Source organism: Ambystoma mexicanum, chromosome 8, assembly GCF_040938575.1.
Source record: "Ambystoma mexicanum isolate Mex_15411 chromosome 8, UKY_AmexF1_1, whole genome shotgun sequence".
In the NCBI taxonomy this organism is placed as follows: domain Eukaryota; kingdom Metazoa; phylum Chordata; class Amphibia; order Caudata; family Ambystomatidae; genus Ambystoma; species Ambystoma mexicanum.
In genome coordinates this window covers 89,933,018-89,957,822 of record NC_090929.1, presented here as the reverse complement: position 1 = coordinate 89,957,822, position 24,805 = coordinate 89,933,018, and the positions used below count along the sequence as shown (strand labels likewise).

At 50.8% G+C, this 24,805-nt stretch overlaps 2 protein-coding genes across 8 annotated transcripts in view; one reads left to right on the top strand and one right to left on the bottom strand.

Annotated features, from left to right (window-relative positions):
- The window catches only part of RALGPS1 (Ral GEF with PH domain and SH3 binding motif 1), a 2,625,553-nt gene that overhangs the window by 266,453 nt on the left and 2,334,295 nt on the right, over positions 1 to 24,805 (top strand). The window lies entirely within an intron of this gene.
- LOC138471650 (uncharacterized) overlaps positions 997 to 24,805 on the bottom strand; it is a 57,901-nt gene continuing 34,092 nt past the window's right edge. Inside the window, exon 2 of the mRNA XM_069609370.1 lies at positions 997 to 2,852. Coding sequence (XP_069465471.1) covers positions 2,040 to 2,852 — 813 coding nt within the window. The 3' untranslated portion in view covers positions 997 to 2,039. The remainder of the gene's footprint in view (positions 2,853 to 24,805) is intronic.

Below are 24,805 nucleotides of genomic sequence, written 5' to 3'. Positions count from 1 at the left end.
ATCTTCCATAAAGTCAAAACACTGGAGTATACCTTAATTAAAATCTCACCATGAACAATCACATTAGCGCCTCATTCCTCAACAGCCTATACTGCTAAACTCATCACACTTAGCAGGCCTCTCCTATCTCCTGACAACTGCTTGACACTTGTTGGAGCCCTCATCCTAACAAAAATAGAATATTGTAACATCTTACTGCTAGGTACCTCCAAATAAAACCTAACTAAACTCCACCTCCTTCAAAACAAAGCCCTCAGAGCAGCTTTGGCCATTAAAAGAAGAGAACACATCTCACAACACAGAAGAGAGGCATACTGGCTCCCAGTGCAGTCCAGAATCCTCCACAAAACATTCACCATCACGCACAAATGCCTATCAGACACTGCCCCTACCTCAATAATTGCATTGCACGCAAAACCACATCGAGATCACTCAGATCCAACGCAAATATCCAACTGCACATTCCCCGCTTCACCACCACAAGAGCAGGCAATGGTAGCTTCACCATTGCAGCCCCCCGCATCTGGAACTCCCTCCCACCATCTATCCAATGAGGCTTTGCTGCCTAAGTTAAAAAAAAAACTCAAAACCTACCTGGTTGTTCAACAAGTACTAATACTCTCTTAAACACTCTTTACCCTACACAGTAAATACCAAGCAACACTCGATCATTGCTATGTCATATGATAGACTATACGCCTGTTATACTGCCGCAACTAAAATGTATGTAACCCAGTCTTGATAACTAAGATATGTACTCAGGTTACCAGTCAAATGGTCGAAAACATTTGGTCGACAGGACAATTGGTCGACAACATTTGGTCGAATGCCAAATGGTCGAATTTTTATTTTTTTTTTTTTTTTACCCATTTTTTGGTTTTTTTTGGGGGGGTCCCCCCCCCCCCAACCCCCTTTTTATTCTTTTTTTTTTTTCCCCACACGAAAACCCACAAAACACATATATATATATATAAAAAAAAAAAAATTCGACCATTTGGCATTCGACCAAATGGTGTCGACCAAATTGCAGTCGACCAGTTTGTTGTCGACCAGTTGACTGGACACCATGTACTCAGCTATTAACAAAGATGTATGTAACCTTAACTTGCTAACGAAGATATATGCAACTACGCCGTGATACCCAAGGGTTAGGGCGTATATCCAAATGAAATAAATAAAAAATAAAATCAAATTGTCGCTCGATCATATTGACATGTCCCGAAACGCATTGAGCTGTGGGTTCCACGATGAGCTCATCATCAGGAGCATTCTGATAAAATATGTTGGATAATTAAGTGACTAATTCCTTGAACCTGGTTCTTTTGTCAGTAACACATCCAGTAGTAAGTTAGAACAACCACACTCATGAGTAATTTACCCTCGTCGTGGCATACACATGGATTCGTGAACCAGGCTCCACATTCAACAGAGGAGTACTGATGGATCAAGACATTAAGAGGATTTACAATGAAGGCTGATGGTTTAAAGGGATTTCTTTTTTTTAAGTTTTCCAAGCAAACAATAACCTCCAGCGGCTCCCGCATGTGCAAACTCTGGACTTTACTACACTGTCTCCAGAATATCCTACAAAATTAGCAGGCCACTTATGGATCATTGTAGCCAAGACATAGTAGCAAATGTTGTGTGTGAGCACACATATTGCTTCTCTGTGGTCCACGTCCCAATCAGAAATAATAAAGAGGACTGCAGAAGCCGCCCGAAGAAACCTTGAGGTCAAGCCTGAAAGATATTGTTTTTGGATAGTGATCACATGTAAAGCTTGTATTGTCTGGTTGCGTAGCTACTGCATACACCTGCCCTGCTTTAATAAGGTAGAGGATTACATCAGCTAGAAAATTGAAAAGGGCTTTGATTGCTCTCCGGATCCAATTTCCCTTTATATTGCTTACAGCACTGCACAAAGCAGAGCAATTTCTCCGCATTGATTTCAGCGTTCTCTCGCCCCTCCGCTCTGCACGGCTTAAGTGAATGGATACTCTGCGACTCGTAATGCGATAGTGTCTTTTCATTTCACTCAATTATGCCGGGAGATGCTGAAAATCGAGTTCATTTGCTAACTTTTCTATTCCATCAAACCCGCCGGCGATGTCCATGACATCAGCATCCAGCGAGATAACAGCTACCTTCCTGGAAGACGCCTCGTCCGCCCTAATTGTGATGGTGTACGTGCCTAGTAGTGTATACGTTGCCTCTCTGGTGGTGTGGAAGCTGGCGTAATGCTGGATCCCGGCTAGCTGCGAGAATTCCTTCATGTCCGTGCTTGACGCGTCGGCTGGTGTCAGAGCGGTGCGGAGAACCGGTGCTAGGTACGCCATTATCTCCTGCTCGTTCGATAACTCCCTGTATGTGCAAGCAGGAGCCTCCTTCATGTCGGCCACGGCGGGCTCCTCTGATGGGCGCTCCTCATTAAACTGTTGAGCAGACTGTGCACTTCTCTGATGGTGATGCAGCCTTTCTTTTTCCAGAACCTTCTTTGCTGAAGACCCATTGGTGGAGCCATTGAGACTGGTTCCTTTCTTTTCTCTGTGGGTAGCATTGCCATGTTCCAGGTGTGTGCCCTTGTTTGATTCCAAGGCTTTGGTAGAAGGTGTAGCTTTGTGGGTTGCGGGCCCAATTATCAGGCGCCACGCATTGTTCTTCTGACTTAGCCACATTTGCCGGCTTGCGAGCTCGAAGGTTCTCGTGTCAAAGTAGTCCTCCTGGTCGATTACTTTTCCTGTACAAGACCCTCCCAGCCCCAGCACCTTTTCTTCACTTGTGCTGTCCAGCCAATACTTCTCCTGCAGTTTCACCAGGTGAAGTTTCTGTAGTTCTGGTTTCCTTGACATCTTCTGCTGAGAAAAGTAATGTAAAAACAGTACAATAGGTGTTAGAATTAGGTAGAAACACGTTGTTAATGTGATATCGTGCTTACAGAGCGGCAGTGACTTGGCATTGCTTCATAGTTAATACTGTTTAATAAATGCCATTATTTCCATAGTATTTATTGGGAAGACGTGTTGTTTTGACCAGAAACACATACCTAAGCAAATAGTGCCTGGATCCGAGCAGTCCTGTGAACAGGTGTCTGACAGTACCATTCCAGAATTTGCCATTTGAGAGTGGGAGTAGGGTGGAACTTGATGTCGGTGGGTAGGGGCATTACAGGTGTGGGGGAGGAGGCTGAGAAGTAGGTAACAGGCGCGAGGTGCGTATGGTGGGCGAGGAACACAAAGATTAGGGTGGGTGTTAGAGCCAGAGAGAGTGAGGAGAAGTCATTTCAGGAGAGATTGGAGCGGCACAGATAGCCAGGCAGCATAGAGGGTGGCGCGGGAAGGTGAGAGATGTTCTACGCAGCGCGAGTTGCAAAGTTAAGAAGTGTTGTTGCAGGGGCTGAGGTTCGGGACTGAGTACAAGGGTGCAGGTGAGAGATTTTGTGGCGCGTTCGGTCAGAAGGGGATGGATATTCCTTCCATACGATCAGCAGGTTGAGCTGGAAGGCGGGAGCAGTAGAAGTGATGCACATGTGGAGTTACAGGTCACTACCAAAGAGGACCCCTCCATTTTGTGTACTTACCGGGGTGGGGGGTCAGGAGGCAAGGAAATAGGGAGTTTGGGGGACTTTGGTCAAAGAGGTTGATACTAGTAGACTACTGGCAGCCACAAGTTTTTCTAGACCAGGAGTCGGCAACCTGCTGCTCTTCACAACTTTTGATGACAGTGCCCATAATCCTTCGCCATTGACAATGTTATGGAGGGATCATGGGAGTTGTAGTCCAAAATATCTGCAGAACCAAACGCTGAAGAGCCCAGCTCTAGGTGAAACACAACTGTATGAGAGGGTGGAGCATTGTCACTGCACACTTGTGGACGTGTTCACCATTCCTCTTCATCACAACCTATGTTTCTTTTTTGTGCAATCATTATTATTTATTTATTTAATTTGATATACGTGCCCAGGACCCAGAGGTAACACGGCACTAGATTACATACATAGTAAGGCATAGGTAGTAGTTCCAGTACAGAGTTAGGGTTCACAGTAGTTTCAGAGAGACTCATACATATGTGTGAAAAAGTGCGGTTTTGACTTGTTTGCGGAATGCGAGGTAGGCTGGCTCGTTCATGGTTGCGGGTGGGAGCGTGTTCCATAATGTGGGAGCGATGGCGGTGAAGCCGGAGCAAAGCAATGATTTGTGAGCAGCGCACTGCAATGAAAAGGGCACATTTTGCAGGACTGGATGCAGCAACCGGCCTCGCGGGCCCTTCAGCAAACAAACGTCTACATACCTCTCAACCTTTCAATGCCCCAGGGCTGGTGAAATGGGATCATTGTGTTTTGTGTGGGTGAGGGCCCATTCAAATGAATGGATGGGTAGGAGGCTTGACTTGGGAATGAATTCATTCCAAGGCGGGTGATGCCCGCCTAAAGCGTGTGAGTTGAGAGCTATGTGTTTACTGTGGCATCAAGAAAACACCCAGCGCGCGCACGCGCTGCCACACATGAGTCATACGCATTGTTGTGCTAAACAAAACATGCACAGCGATGGGAACAGAGCGTGTGGCGATGTTCTTGCAAGCATGCCTGTGCAGGCGTGCACGCTGAGGTCGCTTTTGTGTCCGGGGCTGAAACAAAAGTAGCCTTTTTAGTTTGGGCTCTCAGGGGGTCGCTTGCGACACCTATAAGCCGAAACGATTGCATTAGAGTACAGAAAGGGAGGAGCAGGGGTGCTCTGGGAACCAAAGAGGCCCTACCCAGAATGACATATGGAGAGGGGACACAGAGTCTGTAGGTATTGTTTGGTGATGTGCCCATTGCCTGCCCATAGCCCTGTTAATCCCTAAGGCCATTCCCGCCTCTGCCCTCCCAAAGTACCTCCTCCTGGGAACTTTTTAAGCTCGCTGTAATCAAACCTTACCATCATCAGGCATGACATCCAGAGTGCCTGCCAGTGTTTGTTCTAAGAAGTCTTCTGAGAGTTCATGACTTAATTGGACTTGTAAACGTACTATTGGTGTAATAAAAATGTCTTGCCAGGCTTCAGCCACTCTGCATGCCCTTCATTGAAGTCCTGTTAAAAGCAAGCTTTGGCAAAGCCACTGACGTCCTGTTTAAAACAAGCATTAGCAAAGCCAACATTTTTGGCGTGTGCATATGTTTTACGCTTTTGCCAGGCACTGCTATTAGATGCCCAGGTACCTGCATCATTTTGCACCTGCTACAAACAATGGGTAGTTAATACCACTACGGCGGTGCCTGGCAAGTGCCTTTCCCATGCCTACAGAAAAGCCCAATCTGTTGGTATTGCCAATGCTTGTTTGGCAGTGTGCTGGCCACAAAACCTTACCCAATACCCGTCTACAGCTTTTCCTGTATTTATACTTTGGCTGTCTTAAAACACAGCACTGTGTGCTTCCTTACCGTAAAAAGACCCCAGAAACCCCCCCGCCTGGGGTCTACATTTCAGGAATGGGGGGACAAGGCCAGTTCTAGAATTAGCCAAGCCCTGTGAAGCAAAATATGTGCCAGGCCTCCTAATTTGCTCATGCATTCACCTTGCATGAAGGGACAATACAGAACATGTCACACGAGTACAATCAGTCTTTAAAACCCTACTAGTGCATCTTGGGAAGATACATATAAAAAGAATTTAGCATGAGTAAGCCATGAGACAAATAACTGTATTATGTGCAAATAAATGGTATTATTATTATACATGAAGCAACACTACCAGTGACGTCATTTCACCAAAATGCCAGAGGTAGCTAAAGTGACATCACATGAACCTTGACCTCTGATGACATGACAGGAAGTGATGGAACAGGACCGTTTTCCCCTTCACAAAACAGGAAGTGGCTTCACATAGCATTGTTTCTAAGTACACTATGAAAAATATGGTTACAATATCAATGTAACGTGATATACATTTCATAGAAGAATGGATCACAATATGTATCTGCAGAAAAAAAATGCTATAACTGCAACGTGCGAAAAGCAAAATACATAGTCCGAAATGAATGCTTATTCTACTCTACATGCTTTTTGGAGGATTTTGTCTGCATTGTGAATTTGAGGCGTTTAAGAACAGACTAAATCAGGAACTCGCCCTCTGAAGTGTACCTGATATGAACCTTTAATGAGTCTAGCAATTATTGTTTAGAATTCCAAAAAGACTAATTATTTGTTATTCCTATTCTTTCTTATTTAGGGTCACTGCTGAAAGTGTTACACTTGTGGAACCCTGTGTTTTTAAGAAGCCTGAACAAGAAAGCCAGCCACTCTAGAAACAAAGAGGCACATGGCATTGGCCACAGCCCAAGAGCTTCAATTTGTTAAAAACATAGGGGTAGCAAGGGAGACCACAGTGGTAGCAAGGGAGAGCTTAGGGGTCGCAAGTGCAACCCCTGGCGACCCTTACATGACGTCCCTGAACACTACAGTCTCTCAAAGTATAATTGAGTCTTTCTAAAATCAGAGGCATAGACAGGGTAGTGCCCGAGTGGGACAAGTCCACCTAAAATGTGCAAATGCCCACTCAGCAGCGCTGTGTGGGCATTTGCAGGTGTTCATGTCACTGCGGTGGACCCAACTACATGAGCTTCAGGCCCCACTTGTTATACAATCCTGGCTGCGCCTCTGTCTAAATTAAGCATATAGTGTGCACTGAATGACTTCCACCAACTAGCAATTTTGCCAGATAAGGTACAATGAGAGAAAATGATTTGCCCAAGGTCACACACTTTAGGGAAGTGGTGAAGATGGGATTTGAGCTCAGTCTTTAATGAAGACACTGTCATGTGAACAATGTAAAGGACATGTGAAGTTCCTAAAGAGTAAAGAAAGGTCAAGGAAATACACCCAAGAGTGTCAAATGGGAGCCATGGGTTTCGTTGTCTAAAGAGGCCACACAGATCAATAGCCGCCAGTACTGTGCGGGGCTTAGAGGCAAAGGGCATGTCAGTTCCTATAACACAAATATTAGCGCCAAACTAGGAAGGTGATGTCAAAGAGCAGCCCAAATGGCACAAGAACAGGTTAAAGAGCTATTTGAGAGGCCCGCATCCTAATGCCAGGTGTTAGGAAAGGGTGTCCAGTAGACATCATCGTCCCATTTAGGGAGCCAGGGCTGCTGTGCCCACAACAGCGGGAGGCCCTCTGCACAGGCGACTGATGCCTTCCCCCAGCCCTGTCAGTGGAGTGGTTATATTGAAGGAAGTATTTAACTTGAAATGGCTACTTATTAGTACAAATGAAGATGTCGAGAATGAAGTCTACATTCAGTTGTGTCTAGAAATTGAGAAGAATCTTGCAGATAATTATTTGTGTGGCTTGGTTGCTCTATATGTAACACACCATGTACCCTATGATACTCAACAGCCTGTAACTAAGCTTATTTCATGTAACAGCGCCTCGATGCCTCCGGGCTGCTTGGCGCTTTATAAATGCAAATAAATAAATACAAATATAAGTAGGCGGAACCTTGTGATGCGTCACTGGCGGGTGCATAAGGTTACGTCACCCGGGGGTGCTATCGAAGAGTTTACTGGGAGCATGTATTCAGTGGGTGCCATGTTTCCAGTCTCCAAGGCAACAGAGCAGAGCTATTTCAAGTGTGTACTACATTTACCACAATGCCACTGGGTGGTGCTTCAGCGCTTAGTCCCACAAGCTGATCAGGGGATGGGATCAGCACAGCTGTGGGTGAGCAGTTCTGCCCCTCCCTCTAAACTGAAAGTCTCTCTTCACGCATTTGCCCGTTCATTGAAGCGTTTTCCACCTAACCCTCAGCTTTACTACCTTGCAGGGCTACTCGCCTGTGCCCCACTGAGCCCTGGGAGCACCCACACCTGGTTGCTGTGCTCCTCTACCCTGCCCGATCTTCCAGCGTTTGGGCCAATATGTTGCTGTCTGTTTCCCAATGCCAGCACGGCAAAGGCTCCCCGTGCCAGCTAGGCCGTGTCTGTGTGCCCCTTTTGTACTGTTTGTCGCTTCATGTTTCTTGTGCCAGTGTTGGACTTCCTTCTTCCATATGATGTTGCATACTCCAGTATTCTCCCAGGCTGCCCCTCCTATCGGTCCCTCTCTTTGCTTTATGCCAGGGGTCTACAATCTTTGGCTCTCCAGATGTTTAGGACTACAACTCCCATCCATCTAGACAGCATACTCAATAGTGAGGGATCATGGGAGTTGCAGTCGAAAACAGATGGAGAGCCTCAGTAAACTCGCTCACCTGGTGACTGCCTCCCCCGCTGCCCCAGGAATTCGCTTCTTTGAGTTTGTCTAATATCCCACAGGGTTCAGCACATACATCTAAAAAGATAATGCCTAGAGTTGAAATGCCCCCTTATTTGCACAAATGGGGAAAAAGGGCAACTGAATGAGAGCATTTTATATGTGCTCATTCAGATGCCCCCGATGCGCTCATTCAGATTCCCTGATGCGCTCATTCAGATGCCCCCAATGCTCTCGTTCAGATGCCCCGATGCGCTCATTCAGATGCCCCGATGCGCTCATCCAGATGCCCGCAATGCGCTTATTCAGATTCCCTGATGCTCTCGTTCAGATGCCCCGATGCGCTCATTCAGATGCCCCCAATGCGCTTATTCTGATTCCCTGATGTGCTCATTCAGATGCCCCCAATGCTCTCGTTCAGTTGCCCCGATGCGCTCCTTCAGAGGCCCCGATGCGCTCATTCAGATGCCCCAATGCGCTCATTCAGATGCCCTGATGCGCTCATTCAGATGCCCCAATGCGCTCATTCAGATGCCCCGATGCACTCATTCAGATTCCCTGATGCGCTCATTCAGATACCCTGATGCGCTCATTCAGATGCCCCCAATGCTCTCGTTCAGATGCCCCGATGCGCTCATTCAGATGCCCCCAATGCACTTATTCTGATTCCCTGATGCGCTCATTCAGATGCCCCGATGCGCTCATTCAGATGCCCGGATGCGCTCATTCAGATACCCTGATGCGCTTATTCAGATGCCCCCAATGCTCTCGTTCAGATGCCCCGATGCGCTCATTCAGATGCCCCAATGCACTTATTCTGATTCCGTGATGCGTTCATTCAGATGCCCCAACGTGCTGATTCAGATGCCCCCGATGCGCTCATTCAGATGCCCCCAATGCTCTCGTTCAGATGCCCCGATGCGCTCATTCAGATGCCCCAATGCGCTCATTCAGATGCCCCGATGCGCTCATTCAGATGCCCCCAATGCACTTATTCTGATTCCCGATGCGCTCATTCAGATGCCCCAATGCGCTCATTCAGATGCCCTGATGCGCTCATTCAGATTCCCCCGATGCGCTCATTCAGATCCCCCCAATGCCCTCATTCAGATGCCCTGATGCGCTTATTCAGATGCCCCCAATGCGCTTATTCTGATTCCCTGATGCACTCATTCAGATGCCCCCAATGCTCTCGTTCAGATGCCCTGATGCGCTCATTCAGATTCCCCCGATGCGCTCATTCAGATCCCCCCAATGCCCTGATTCAGATGCCCTGATGCGCTTATTCAGATGCCCCAATGCGCTTATTCTGATTCCCTGATGCACTCATTCAGATGCCCCCAATGCTCTCGTTCAGATGGCCCGATGCGCTCATTCAGATGCCCCCAATGCGCTTATTCTGATTCCCTGATGCGCTCATTCAGATCCCCCCAATGCCCTCATTCAGATGCCCTGATGCACTCATTCAGATGCCCCCAATGCTCTCGTTCAGATGGCCCGATGCGCTCATTCAGATGCCCCCAATGCGCTTATTCTGATTCCCTGATGCGCTCATTCAGATGTCCCCAGTGCTCTCGTTCAGATGCCCCAATGCGCTCATTCAGATGCCTGATGCGCTCATTCAGATTCCCTGATGCACTCATTCAGATCCCCCCGATGCGCTCATTCAGATGCCCTGATGTGCTCATTCAGATGCTCCCAATGCACTTATTCTGATTCCCTGATGCGCTCATTCAGATGCCCCCAATGCTCTCGTTCAGATGCCCCGATGCGCTCATTCAGATGCCCCCAATGCTCTCGTTCAGCTGCCCCGATGCGCTCATTCAGATGCTCGCATGCGCTCTTTCTGATTCCCTGATGCGCTCATTCAGATGCCCCAATGCTCTCGTTCAGATGCCCCGATGCGCTCATTCAGATGCCCCCAATGCGCTTATTCTGATTCCCTGATGCGCTCATTCAGATGCCCCGACGGGATGATTCAGATGCCCCCGATGCGCACATTCAGATGCCCCTAATGCTCTCGTTCAGATGCCCCGATACACTCATTCAGATGCCCCAATGCACTCATTTAGATGCCCCGATGCGCTCATTCAGATCACCCAATGCGCTTATTCTGATTCCCTGATGCACTTATTCAGATGCCGCCAATACTCTCGTTCAGATGCCCCGATGCGCTCATTCAGATGCCCCAATGGGCTCATTCAGATGCCCCGATGCGCTCATTCAGATGCCCGCAATGCGCTTATTGTGATTCCCTGATGCGCTCATTCAGATGCCCCAAATGCTCTCGTTCAGATGCCCCGATGCGCTCATTCAGATGCCCCCAATGCGCTTATTCTGATTCCCTGATGCGCTCATTCAGATGCCCCCAATGCTCTCGTTCAGATGCCCTGATGCGCTCATTCAGATACACCGATGCGCTCATTCAGATGCCCCAATGCGCTCATTCAGATGCCCTGATGCGGTCATTCAGATGCCCCAATGGACTTATTCTGATTCCCTGATGCGCTCATTCAGATGCCCCAATGCGCTCATTCACATGCCCCGATGCGCTCATTCAGATTCCCTGATGCGCTCATTCAGATACCCTGATGCGCTCATTCAGATGCCCCCAATGCTCTCGTTCAGATGGCCCGATGCGCTCATTCAGATGCCCCCAATGCGCCTATTCTGATTCCCTGATGCGCTCATTCAGATGTCCCCAATGCTCTCGTTCAGATGCCCCAATGCGCTCATTCAGATGCCCGATGCGCTCATTCAGATTCCCTGATGCACTCATTCAGATCCCCCCGATGCGCTCATTCAGATGCCCTGATGTGCTCATTCAGATGCCCCCAGTGCACTTATTGTGATTCCCTGATGCGCTCATTCAGATGCCCCCAATGCTCTCGTTCAGATGCCCAGATGCGCTCATTCAGATGCCCCCAATGGTCTCGTTCAGCTGCCCCGATGCGCTCATTCAGATGCCCGCATGCGCTTATTCTGATTCCCTGATGCGCTCATTCAGATGCCCCAATGCTCTCGTTCAGATGCCCCGATGCGCTCATTCAGATGCCCCCAATGCGCTTATTCTAATTCCCTGATGCGCTCATTCAGATGCCCCGACGGGATGATTCAGATGCCCCCGATGCGCACATTCAGATGCCCCTAATGCTCTCGTTCAGATGCCCCGATACACTCATTCAGATGCCCCAATGCACTCATTTAGATGCCCCGATGCGCTCATTCAGATCACCCAATGCGCTTATTCTGATTCCCTGATGCACTTATTCAGATGCCGCCAATACTCTCGTTCAGATGCCCCGATGCGCTCATTCAGATGCCCCAATGGGCTCATTCAGATGCCCCGATGCGCTCATTCAGATGCCCGCAATGCGCTTATTGTGATTTCCTGATGCGCTCATTCAGATGCCCCAAATGCTCTCGTTCAGATGCCCCGATGCGCTCATTCAGATGCCCCCAATGCGCTTATTCTGATTCCCTGATGCGCTCATTCAGATGCCCCCAATGCTCTCGTTCAGATGCCCCGATGCGCTCATTCAGATACACCGATGCGCTCATTCAGATGCCCCAATGCGCTCATTCAGATGCCCTGATGCGCTCATTCAGATGCCCCAATGGACTTATTCTGATTCCCTGATGCGCTCATTCAGATGCCCCAATGCGCTCATTCACATGCCCCGATGCGCTCATTCAGATTCCCTGATGCGCTCATTCAGATACCCTGATGCGCTCATTCAGATGCCCCCAATGCTCTCGTTCAGATGGCCCGATGCGCTCATTCAGATGCCCCCAATGCGCCTATTCTGATTCCCTGATGCGCTCATTCAGATGTCCCCAATGCTCTCGTTCAGATGCCCCAATGCGCTCATTCAGATGCCCGATGCGCTCATTCAGATTCCCTGATGCACTCATTCAGATCCCCCCGATGCGCTCATTCAGATGCCCTGATGTGCTCATTCAGATGCCCCCAGTGCACTTATTGTGATTCCCTGATGCGCTCATTCAGATGCCCCCAATGCTCTCGTTCAGATGCCCAGATGCGCTCATTCAGATGCCCCCAATGGTCTCGTTCAGCTGCCCCGATGCGCTCATTCAGATGCCCGCATGCGCTTATTCTGATTCCCTGATGCGCTCATTCAGATGCCCCAATGCTCTCGTTCAGATGCCCCGATGCGCTCATTCAGATGCCCCCAATGCGCTTATTCTGATTCCCTGATGCGCTCATTCAGATGCCCCGACGGGCTGATTCAGATGCCCCCGATGCGCACATTCAGATGCCCCTAATGCTCTCGTTCAGATGCCCCGATACACTCATTCAGATGCCCCAATGCACTCATTTAGATGCCCCGATGCGCTCATTCAGATCACCCAATGCGCTTATTCTGATTCCCTGATGCACTTATTCAGATGCCCCCAATACTCTCATTCAGATGCCCCAATGCGCTCATTCAGATGCCCCAATGGGCTCATTCAGATGCCCCGATGCGCTCATTCAGATGCCCGCAATGCGCTTATTCTGATTCCCTGATGCGCTCATTCAGATGCCCCAAATGCTCTCGTTCAGATGCCCCGATGCGCTCATTCAGATGCCCCCAATGCGCTTATTCTGATTCCCTGATGCGCTCATTCAGATGCCCCCAATGCTCTCGTTCAGATGCCCCGATGCGCTCATTCAGATACACCGATGCGCTCATTCAGATGCCCCAATGCGCTCATTCAGATGCCCTGATGCGCTCATTCAGATGCCCCAATGCACTTATTCTGATTCCCTGATGCGCTCATTCAGATGCCCCAATGCGCTCATTCAGATGCCCCGATGCGCTCATTCAGATTCCCTGATGCGCTCATTCAGATACCCTGATGCGCTCATTCAGTTGCCCCCAATGCTCTTGTTCAGATGCCCCGATGCGCTCATTCAGATGCCCCAATGCACTTATTGTGATTCCGTGATGCGCTCATTCAGATGCCCCAATGCTCTCGTTCAGATGCCCTGATGCGCTCATTCAGATGCGCCCAATGCGCTCATTCAGATGCCCTGATGCGCTCATTCAGATGCCCCCAATGCACTTATTCTGATTCCCTGATGCGCTCATTCAGATGCCCCAATGCGCTCATTCAGATGCCCCGATGCGCTCATTCAGATTCCCTGATGCGCTCATTCAGATACCCTGATGCACTCATTCAGATGCCCCCAATGCTCTCGTTCAGATGCCCCGATGCACTCATTCAGATGCCCCCAATGCATTTATTGTGATTCCGTGATGCACTCATTCAGATGCCCCAATGCCCTCATTCAGATGCCACGATGCGCTCATTCAGATTCCCTGATGCGCTCATTCAGATACCCTGATGCGCTCATTCAGATGCCCCTAATGCTCTCGTTCAGATGCCCCCAAGGCACTTATTCTGATTCCGTGATGCGTTCATTCAGATGCCCCGACGTGCTGATTCAGATGCCCCGATGCGCTCATTCAGATGCCCCCAATGCGCGCGTTCAGATGCCCCGATGCGCTCATTCAGATGCCCCAATGCGCTCATTCAGATGCCCCGATGCGCTCATTCAGATGCCCCCAATGCACTTATTCTGATTCCCGATGCGCTCATTCAGATGCCCCCAATACGCTTATTCTGATTCCCTGATGCGCTCATTCAGATGCCCCAATGCGCTCATTCCGATGCCCCGATGCGCTCATTCAGATTTGCTGATGCACTCATTCAGATCCCCCCGATGCGCTCATTCAGAGGCCCTGATGCGCTCATTCAGATGCCCCCAATGCTCTCGTTCAGATGGCCCGATGCGCTCATTCAGATGCCCCCAATGTGCTTATTCTGATTCCCTGATGCGCTCATTCAGATGTCCCCAATGTTCTCATTCAGATGCCCCGATGCGCTCATTCAGATGCCCCCAATACGCTTATTCTGATTCCCTGATGCGCTCATTCAGATGCCCCAATGCGCTCATTCCGATGCCCCGATGCGCTCATTCAGATTTGCTGATGCACTCATTCAGATCCCCCCGATGCGCTCATTCAGAGGCCCTGATGCGCTCATTCAGATGCCCCCAATGCACTTATTCTGATTCCCTGATGCGCTCATTCAGATGCCCCCAATGCTCTCGTTCAGATGCCACGATGCGCTCATTCAGATGCCCCCAATGCTCTGGTTCAGATGCCCCGATGCGCTCATTCAGATGCCCCCATACGCTTATTCCTATTCCCTGATGCGCTCATTCAGATGCCCCCAATGCTCTCGTTCAGATGCCCCGATGCGCTCATTCAGATGCCCCCAATGCGCTTATTCTGATTCCCTGATGCGCTCATTCAGATTCCCCGATGGGATGATTCAGATGCCCCCGATGCGCTCATTCAGATGCCCCCAATGCTCTCGTTCAGATGCCCCGATACACTCATTCAGATGCCCCAATGCACTCATTTATATGCCCTGATGCGCTCATTCAGTTCCCCAATGCAATTATTCAGATGCCCCGATGCGCTCATTCAGATGCCCCATTGCGCTCATTCAGATGCCCCGATGCGCTCATTCAGATGCCCGCAATGCGCTTATTCTGATTCCCCGATGCACTTATTCAGATGCCGCCAATGCTCTCGTTCAGATGCCCCGATGCGCTCATTCAGATGCCCCAATGGGCTCATTCAGATGCCCCGATGCGCTCATTCAGATGCCCGCAATGCGCTTATTGTGATTCCCTGATGCGCTCATTCAGATGCCCCAAATGCTCTCGTTCAGATGCCCCGATGCGCTCATTCAGATGCCCCCAATGCGCTTATTCTGATTCCCTGATGCGCTCATTCAGATGCCCCCAATGCTCTCGTTCAGATGCCCTGATGCGCTCATTCAGATACACCGATGCGCTCATTCAGATGCCCCAATGCGCTCATTCAGATGCCCTGATGCGGTCATTCAGATGCCCCAATGGACTTATTCTGATTCCCTGATGCGCTCATTCAGATGCCCCAATGCGCTCATTCCCATGCCCCGATGCGCTCATTCAGATTCCCTGATGCGCTCATTCAGATACCCTGATGCGCTCATTCAGATGCCCCCAATGCTCTCGTTCAGATGGCCCGATGCGCTCATTCAGATGCCCCCAATGCGCCTATTCTGATTCCCTGATGCGCTCATTCAGATGTCCCCAATGCTCTCGTTCAGATGCCCCAATGCGCTCATTCAGATGCCCGATGCGCTCATTCAGATTCCCTGATGCACTCATTCAGATCCCCCCGATGCGCTCATTCAGATGCCCTGATGTGCTCATTCAGATGCCCCCAGTGCACTTATTGTGATTCCCTGATGCGCTCATTCAGATGCCCCCAATGCTCTCGTTCAGATGCCCAGATGCGCTCATTCAGATGCCCCCAATGGTCTCGTTCAGCTGCCCCGATGCGCTCATTCAGATGCCCGCATGCGCTTATTCTGATTCCCTGATGCGCTCATTCAGATGCCACAATGCTCTCGTTCAGATGCCCCGATGCGCTCATTCAGATGCCCCCAATGCGCTTATTCTGATTCCCTGATGCGCTCATTCAGATGCCCCGACGGGCTGATTCAGATGCCCCCGATGCGCACATTCAGATGCCCCTAATGCTCTCGTTCAGATGCCCCGATACACTCATTCAGATGCCCCAATGCACTCATTTAGATGCCCCGATGCGCTCATTCAGATCACCCAATGCGCTTATTCTGATTCCCTGATGCACTTATTCAGATGCCCCCAATACTCTCATTCAGATGCCCCAATGCGCTCATTCAGATGCCCCAATGGGCTCATTCAGATGCTCCGATGCGCTCATTCAGATGCCCGCAATGCGCTTATTCTGATTCCCTGATGCGCTCATTCAGATGCCCCAAATGCTCTCGTTCAGATGCCCCGATGCGCTCATTCAGATGCCCCCAATGCGCTTATTCTGATTCCCTGATGCGCTCATTCAGATGCCCCCAATGCTCTCGTTCAGATGCCCCGATGCGCTCATTCAGATACACCGATGCGCTCATTCAGATGCCCCAATGCGCTCATTCAGATGCCCTGATGCGCTCATTCAGATGCCCCAATGCACTTATTCTGATTCCCTGATGCGCTCATTCAGATGCCCCAATGCGCTCATTCAGATGCCCCGATGCGCTCATTCAGATTCCCTGATGCGCTCATTCAGATACCCTGATGCGCTCATTCAGTTGCCCCCAATGCTCTCGTTCAGATGCCCCGATGCGCTCATTCAGATGCCCCAATGCACTTATTGTGATTCCGTGATGCGCTCATTCAGATGCCCCAATGCTCTCGTTCAGATGCCCTGATGCGCTCATTCAGATGCCCCCAATGCGCTCATTCAGATGCCCTGATGCGCTCATTCAGATGCCCCCAATGCACTTATTCTGATTCCCTGATGCGCTCATTCAGATGCCCCGATGCGCTCATTCAGATTCCCTGATGCGCTCATTCAGATACCCTGATGCACTCATTCAGATGCCCCCAATGCTCTCGTTCAGATGCCCCGATGCGCTCATTCAGATGCCCCCAATGCATTTATTGTGATTCCGTGATGCACTCATTCAGATGCCCCAATGCCCTCATTCAGATGCCCCGATGCGCTCATTCAGATGCCCCCATACGCTTATTCCTATTCCCTGATGCGCTCATTCAGATGCCCCCAATGCTCTCGTTCAGATGCCCCGATGCGCTCATTCAGATGCCCCCAATGCGCTTATTCTGATTCCCTGATGCGCTCATTCAGATTCCCCGATGGGATGATTCAGATGCCCCCGATGCGCTCATTCAGATGCCCCCAATGCTCTCGTTCAGATGCCCCGATACACTCATTCAGATGCCCCAATGCACTCATTTATATGCCCTGATGCGCTCATTCAGTTCCCCAATGCAATTATTCAGATGCCCCGATGCGCTCATTCAGATGCCCCATTGCGCTCATTCAGATGCCCCGATGCGCTCATTCAGATGCCCGCAATGCGCTTATTCTGATTCCCCGATGCACTTATTCAGATGCCGCCAATACTCTCGTTCAGATGCCCCGATGCGCTCATTCAGATGCCCCAATGGGCTCATTCAGATGCCCCGATGCGCTCATTCAGATGCCCGCAATGCGCTTATTGTGATTCCCTGATGCGCTCATTCAGATGCCCCAAATGCTCTCGTTCAGATGCCCCGATGCGCTCATTCAGATGCCCCCAATGCGCTTATTCTGATTCCCTGATGCGCTCATTCAGATGCCCCCAATGCTCTCGTTCAGATGCCCTGATGCGCTCATTCAGATACACCGATGCGCTCATTCAGATGCCCCAATGCGCTCCTTCAGATGCCCTGATGCGGTCATTCAGATGCCCCAATGGACTTATTCTGATTCCCTGATGCGCTCATTCAGATGCCCCAATGCGCTCATTCACATGCCCCGATGCGCTCATTCAGATTCCCTGATGCGCTCATTCAGATACCCTGATGCGCTCATTCAGATGCCCCCAATGCTCTCGTTCAGATGGCCCGATGCGCTCATTCAGATGCCCCCAATGCGCCTATTCTGATTCCCTGATGCGCTCATTCAGATGTCCCCAATGCTCTCGTTCAGATGCCCCAATGCGCTCATTCAGATGCCCGATGCGCTCATTCAGATTCCCTGATGCACTCATTCAGATCCCCCCGATGCGCTCATTCAGATGCCCTGATGTGCTCATTCAGATGCCCCCAGTGCACTTATTGTGATTCCCTGATGCGCTGATTCAGATGCCCCCAATGCTCTCGTTCAGATGCCCAGATGCGCTCATTCAGATGCCCCCAATGGTCTCGTTCAGCTGCCCCGATGCGCTCATTCAGATGCCCGCATGCGCTTATTCTGATTCCCTGATGCGCTCATTCAGATGCCCCAATGCTCTCGTTCAGATGCCCCGATGCGCTCATTCAGATGCCCCCAATGCGCTTATTCTGATTCCCTGATGCGCTCATTCAGATGCCCCGACGGGATGATTCAGATGCCCCCGATGCGCACATTCAGATGCCCCTAATGCTCTCGTTCAGATGCCCCGATACACTCATTCAGATGCCCCAATGCACTCATTTAGATGCCCCGATGCGCTCATTCAGATCACCCAATGCGCTTATTCTGATTCCCTGATGCACTTATTCAGATGCCGCCAATACTCTCGTTCAGATGCCCCGATGCGCTCATTCAGATGCCCCAATGGGCTCATTCAGATGCCCCGATGCGCTCATTCAGATGCCCGCAATGCGCTTATTGTGATTCCCTGATGCGCTCATTCAGATGCCCCAAATGCTCTCGTTCAGATGCCCCGATGCGCTCATTCAGATGCCCCCAATGCGCTTATTCTGATTCCCTGATGCGCTCATTCAGATGCCCCCAATGCTCTCGTTCAGATGCCCCGATGCGCTCATTCAGATACACCGATGCGCTCATTCAGATGCCCCAATGCGCTCATTCAGATGCCCTGATGCGCTCATTCAGATGCCCCAATGGACTTATTCTGATTCCCTGATGCGCTCATTCAGATGCCCCAATGCGCTCATTCACATGCCCCGATGCGCTCATTCAGATTCCCTGATGCGCTCATTCAGATACCCTGATGCGCTCATTCAGATGCCCCCAATGCTCTCGTTCAGATGGCCCGATGCGCTCATTCAGATGCCCCCAATGCGCCTATTCTGATTCCCTGATGCGCTCATTCAGATGTCCCCAATGCTCTCGTTCAGATGCCCCAATGCGCTCATTCAGATGCCCGATGCGCTCATTCAGATTCCCTGATGCACTCATTCAGATCCCCCCGATGCGCTCATTCAGATGCCCTGATGTGCTCATTCAGATGCCCCCAGTGCACTTATTGTGATTCCCTGATGCGCTCATTCAGATGCCCCCAATGCTCTCGTTCAGATGCGCTCATTCAGATGCCCCCAATGGTCTCGTTCAGCTGCCCCGATGCGCTCATTCAGATGCCCGCATGCGCTTATTCTGATTCCCTGATGCGCTCATTCAGATGCCCCAATGCTCTCGTTCAGATGCCCCGATGCGCTCATTCAGATGCCCCCAATGCGCTTATTCTGATTCCCTGATGCGCTCATTCAGATGCCCCGACGGGCTGATTCAGATGCCCCCGATGCGCACATTCAGATGCCCCTAATGCTCTCGTTCAGATGCCCCGATACACTCATTCAGATGCCCCAATGCACTCATTTAGATGCCCCGATGCGCTCATTCAGATCACCCAATGCGCTTATTCTGATTCCCTGATGCACTTATTCAGATGCCCCCAATACTCTCATTCAGATGCCCCAATGCGCTCATTCAGATGCCCCAATGGGCTCATTCAGATGCCCCGATGCGCTCATTCAGATGCCCGCAATGCGCTTATTCTGATTCCCTGATGCGCTCATTCAGATGCCCCAAATGCTCTCGTTCAGATGCCCCGATGCGCTCATTCAGATGCCCCCAATGCGCTTATTCTGATTCCCTGATGCGCTCATTCAGATGCCCCCAATGCTCTCGTTCAGATGCCCCGATGCGCTCATTCAGATACACCGATGCGCTCATTCAGATGCCCCAATGCGCTCATTCAGATGCCCTGATGCGCTCATTCAGATGCCCCAATGCACTTATTCTGATTCCCTGATGCGCTCATTCAGATGCCCCAATGCGCTCATTCAGATGCCCCGATGCGCTCATTCAGATTCCCTGATGCGCTCATTCAGATACCCTGATGCGCTCATTCAGTTGCCCCCAATGCTCTCGTTCAGATGCCCCGATGCGCTCATTCAGATGCCCCAATGCACTTATTGTGATTCCGTGATGCGCTCATTCAGATGCCCCAATGCTCTCGTTCAGATGCCCTGATGCGCTCATTCAGATGCCCCCAATGCGCTCATTCAGATGCCCTGATGCGCTCATTCAGATGCCCCCAATGCACTTATTCTGATTCCCTGATGCGCTCATTCAGATGCCCAAATGCGCTCATTCAGATGCCCCGATGCGCTCATTCAGATTCCCTGATGCGCTCATTCAGATACCCTGATGCACTCATTCAGATGCCCCCAATGCTCTCGTTCAGATGCCCCGATGCGCTCATTCAGATGCCCCCAATGCATTTATTGTGATTCCGTGATGCACTCATTCAGATGCCCCAATGCCCTCATTCAGATGCCACGATGCGCTCATTCAGATTCCCTGATGCGCTCATTCAGATACCCTGATGCGCTCATTCAGATGCCCCTAATGCTCTCGTTCAGATGCCCCGAAGCGCTCATTCAGATGCCCCCAAGGCACTTATTCTGATTCCGTGATGCGTTCATTCAGATGCCCCGACGTGCTGATTCAGATGCCCCGAGGCGCTCATTCAGATGCCCCCAATGCGCGCGTTCAGATGCCCCGATGCGCTCATTCAGATGCCCCAATGCGCTCATTCAGATGCCCCGATGCGCTCATTCAGATGCCCCCAATGCACTTATTCTGATTCCCGATGCGCTCATTCAGATGCCCCAATGCGCTCATTCAGATGCCCTGATGCGCTCATTCAGATTCCCCTGATGCGCTCATTCAGATCCCCCCGATGCGCTCATTTAGATGCCCTGATGCGCTTATTCAGATGCCCCCATTGCGCTTATTCTGATTCCCTGATGCGCTCATTCAGATGCCCCCAATGCTCTCGTTCAGATGGCCCGATGCGCTCATTCAGATGCCCCCAATGTGCTTATTCTGATTCCCTGATGCGCTCATTCAGATGTCCCCAATGTTCTCATTCAGATGCCCCGATGCGCTCATTCAGATGCCCCCAATACGCTTATTCTGATTCCCTGATGCGCTCATTCAGATGCCCCAATGCGCTCATTCCGATGCCCCGATGCGCTCATTCAGATTTGCTGATGCACTCATTCAGATCCCCCCGATGCGCTCATTCAGAGGCCCTGATGCGCTCATTCAGATGCCCCCAATGCACTTATTCTGATTCCCTGATGCGCTCATTCAGATGCCCCCAATGCTCTCGTTCAGATGCCACGATGCGCTCATTCAGATGCCCCCAATGCTCTGGTTCAGATGCCCCGATGCGCTCATTCAGATGCCCCCATACGCTTATTCCTATTCCCTGATGCGCTCATTCAGATGCCCCCAATGCTCTCGTTCAGATGCCCCGATGCGCTCATTCAGATGCCCCCAATGCGCTTATTCTGATTCCCTGATGCGCTCATTCAGATTCCCCGATGGGATGATTCAGATGCCCCCGATGCGCTCATTCAGATGCCCCCAATGCTCTCGTTCAGATGCCCCGATACACTCATTCAGATGCCCCAATGCACTCATTTATATGCCCTGATGCGCTCATTCAGTTCCCCAATGCAATTATTCAGATGCCCCGATGCGCTCATTCAGATGCCCCATTGCGCTCATTCAGATGCCCCGATGCGCTCATTCAGATGCCCGCAATGCGCTTATTCTGATTCCCCGATGCACTCATTCAGATGCCCCCAATGCTCTCGTTCAGATGCCCCGATGCGCTCATTCAGATACACCGATGCGCTCATTCAGATGCCCCAATGCGCTCATTCACATGCCCTGATGCGCTCATTCCGATGCTCCCAATGCACTTATTCTGATTCCCTGATGCGCTCATTCAGATGCCCCAATGCACTCATTCAGATGCCCCGATGCGCTCATTCAGATTCCCTGATGCGCTCATTCAGATACCCTGATGCGCTCATTCAGATGCCCCCAATGCTCTCGTTCAGATGCCCCGATGCGCTCATTCAGATGCCCCCAATGCACTTATTCTGATTCCGTGAAGCGTTCATTCAGATGCTCCGACGTGCTGATTCAGATGCCCCCGATGCGCTCATTCAGATGCCCCCAATGCTCTCGTTCAGATGCCCCGATGCGCTCATCCAGATGCCCCAATGCGCTCATTCAGATGCCCCAATGCGCTCATTCAGATGCCCCCAATGCACTTATTCTGATTCCCGATGCGCTCATTCAGATGCCCCAATGCGCTCATTCAGATGCCCTGATGCGCTCAATCAGATTCCCCTGATGCGCTCATTCAGATCCCCCCGATGCGCTCATTCAGAGGCCCTGATGCGCTTATTCAGATGCCCCCAATGCGCTTATTCTGATTCCCTGATGCGCTCATTCAGATAACGCCAATGCTCTCGTTCAGATGCCCCGATGCGCTCATTCTGATGCCCCCAATGCGCTTATTCTGATTCCCTGATGCGCTCATTCAGATGCCCCCAATGCTCTCGTTCAGATGCCCCGATGCGCTCATTCAGATGCCCCCAATGCTCTCGTTCAGATGCCCCGATGCGCTCATTCAGATGCCCCCATGCGCTTATTCTGATTCCCTGATGCGCTCATTCAGATGCCCCCAATGCTCTCGTTCAGATGCCCCCGATGCGCTCATTCAGATACCCCCAATGCTCTCGTTCAGATGCCCAGGTGCGCTCATTCAGATGCCTTAATGCGCTCATTCAGATGCCCCGATGCGCTCATTGAGATGCCCGCAATGCGCTTATTCTGATTCCCTGATGCGCTCATTCAGAGGCCCCAAATGCTCTCATTCAGATGCCCCGATGCGCTCATTCAGATGCCCCAATGCGCTCATTCAGATGCCCTGATGCGCTCATTCAGATGCCCCCAATGCACTTATTCTGATTCCCTGATGCGCTCATTCAGATGCCCCCAATGCTCTCGTTCAGATGCCCCGATGCGCTCATGCAGATGCCCCAATACGCTCATTTAGATTCCCCGATGCGCTCATTCAGATTCCCTGATGCACTCATTCAGATCCCCCGATGCGCTCATTCAGATGCCCTGATGCGCTCATTCAGATGCCCCCAATGCACTTATTCTGATTCCCTCATGCACTCATTCAGATCCCCCAATGCTCTCATTCAGATGCCCTGATGCGCTCATTCAGATGCCCCCAATGCGCTTATTCTGATTCCCTGATGCGCTCATTCAGATGCCCCCATGGGCTGATTCAGATGTCCCCGATGCGCTCATTCAGATGCCCCAATGCTCTCGTTCAGATGCCCCGATACACTCATTCAGATGCCCCAATGCGCTCATTTAGATGCCCCGATGCGCTCATTCAGATGCCCCCAATGCACTTATTCTTATTCTTATTCCCTGATGCACTCATTCAGATGCCCCCAATGCTCTCGTTCAGATGCCCCAATGCGCTCATTCAGATGCCCCAATGCGCTCATTCAGATTCCCTGATGCACTCATTCAGATCCCCCCGATGCGCTCATTCAGATGCCCTGATGCGCTCATTCAGATGCCCCCAATGCATTTATTCTGATTCCCTCATGCGCTCATTCAGATGCCCCCAATGCTCTCGTTCGGATGCCCCGATGCGCTCATTCAGATGCCCTCAATGCGCTTATTCTGATTCCCTGATGCGCTCATTCAGATGCCCCGACGGGCTGATTCAGATGTCCCCTATGCGCTCATTCAGATGCCCCCAATGCTCTCGTTCAGATGCCCCGATACACTCATTCAGATGCCCCAATGCGCTCATTTAGATGCCCCGATGTGCTCATTCAGTTCCCCAATGCAATTACTCTGATTCCATGATGCGCTCATTCAGATGCCCCCAATGCTCTCGTTCAGATGCCCCGATGCGCTCATTCAGATGCCTCAATGCGCTCATTCAGATGCCCTCAATGCGCTTATTCTGATTCCCTGATGCACTCATTCAGATGCCCCAAATGCTCTCGTTCAGATGCCCCGATGCGCTCATTCAGATTCCCCCAAGGCGCTTATTCTGATTCCCTGATGCGCTCATTCAGATGCCCCCAATGCTCTCGTTCAGATGCCCTGATGCGCTCATTCAGATGCCCCCAATGCGCTCATTCAGATGCCCTGATGCGCTCATTCAGATGCCCCCAATGCACTTATTCTGATTCCCTGATGCGCTCATTCAGATGCCAACCCTGATGCGCTTTCAGATGCCCCAATGCTCTCGTTCAGATGCCCCGATGCGCTCATTCAGATGCCCCCAATGCACTTATTCTGATTCCGTGATGCGTTCATTCAGATGACCCAATGTGCTCATTCAGATGCCCCGATGCGCTCATTCAGATTCCCTGATGCGCTCATTCAGATACCCTGATGTGCTCATTCAGATGCCCCCAATGCTCTAGTTCAGATGCCCCGATGCGCTCATTCAGATGCCCCAATGCACTTATTCTGATTCCCTGATGCGCTCATTCAGATGTCCCCAATGCTCTCGTTGAGATGCCCCGATGCGCTCATTCTGATGCCCCAATGCGCTTATTCTGATTCCCTTATGCGCTCATTCAGATGCCCCCAATGCTCTCGTTCAGATGCCCCGATGCGCTCATTCAGATGCCCCCAATGCTCTCGTTCAGATGCCCCGATGCACTCACTCAGATGCCCCATGAGCTTATTCAGATGCCCCCAATGCGCTTATTCTGATTCCCTGATGCGCTCATTCAGATAACGCCAATGCTCTCGTTCAGATTCCCCGATGCGCTCATTCTGATGCCCCCAATGCGCTTATTCTGATTCCCTGATGCGCTCATTC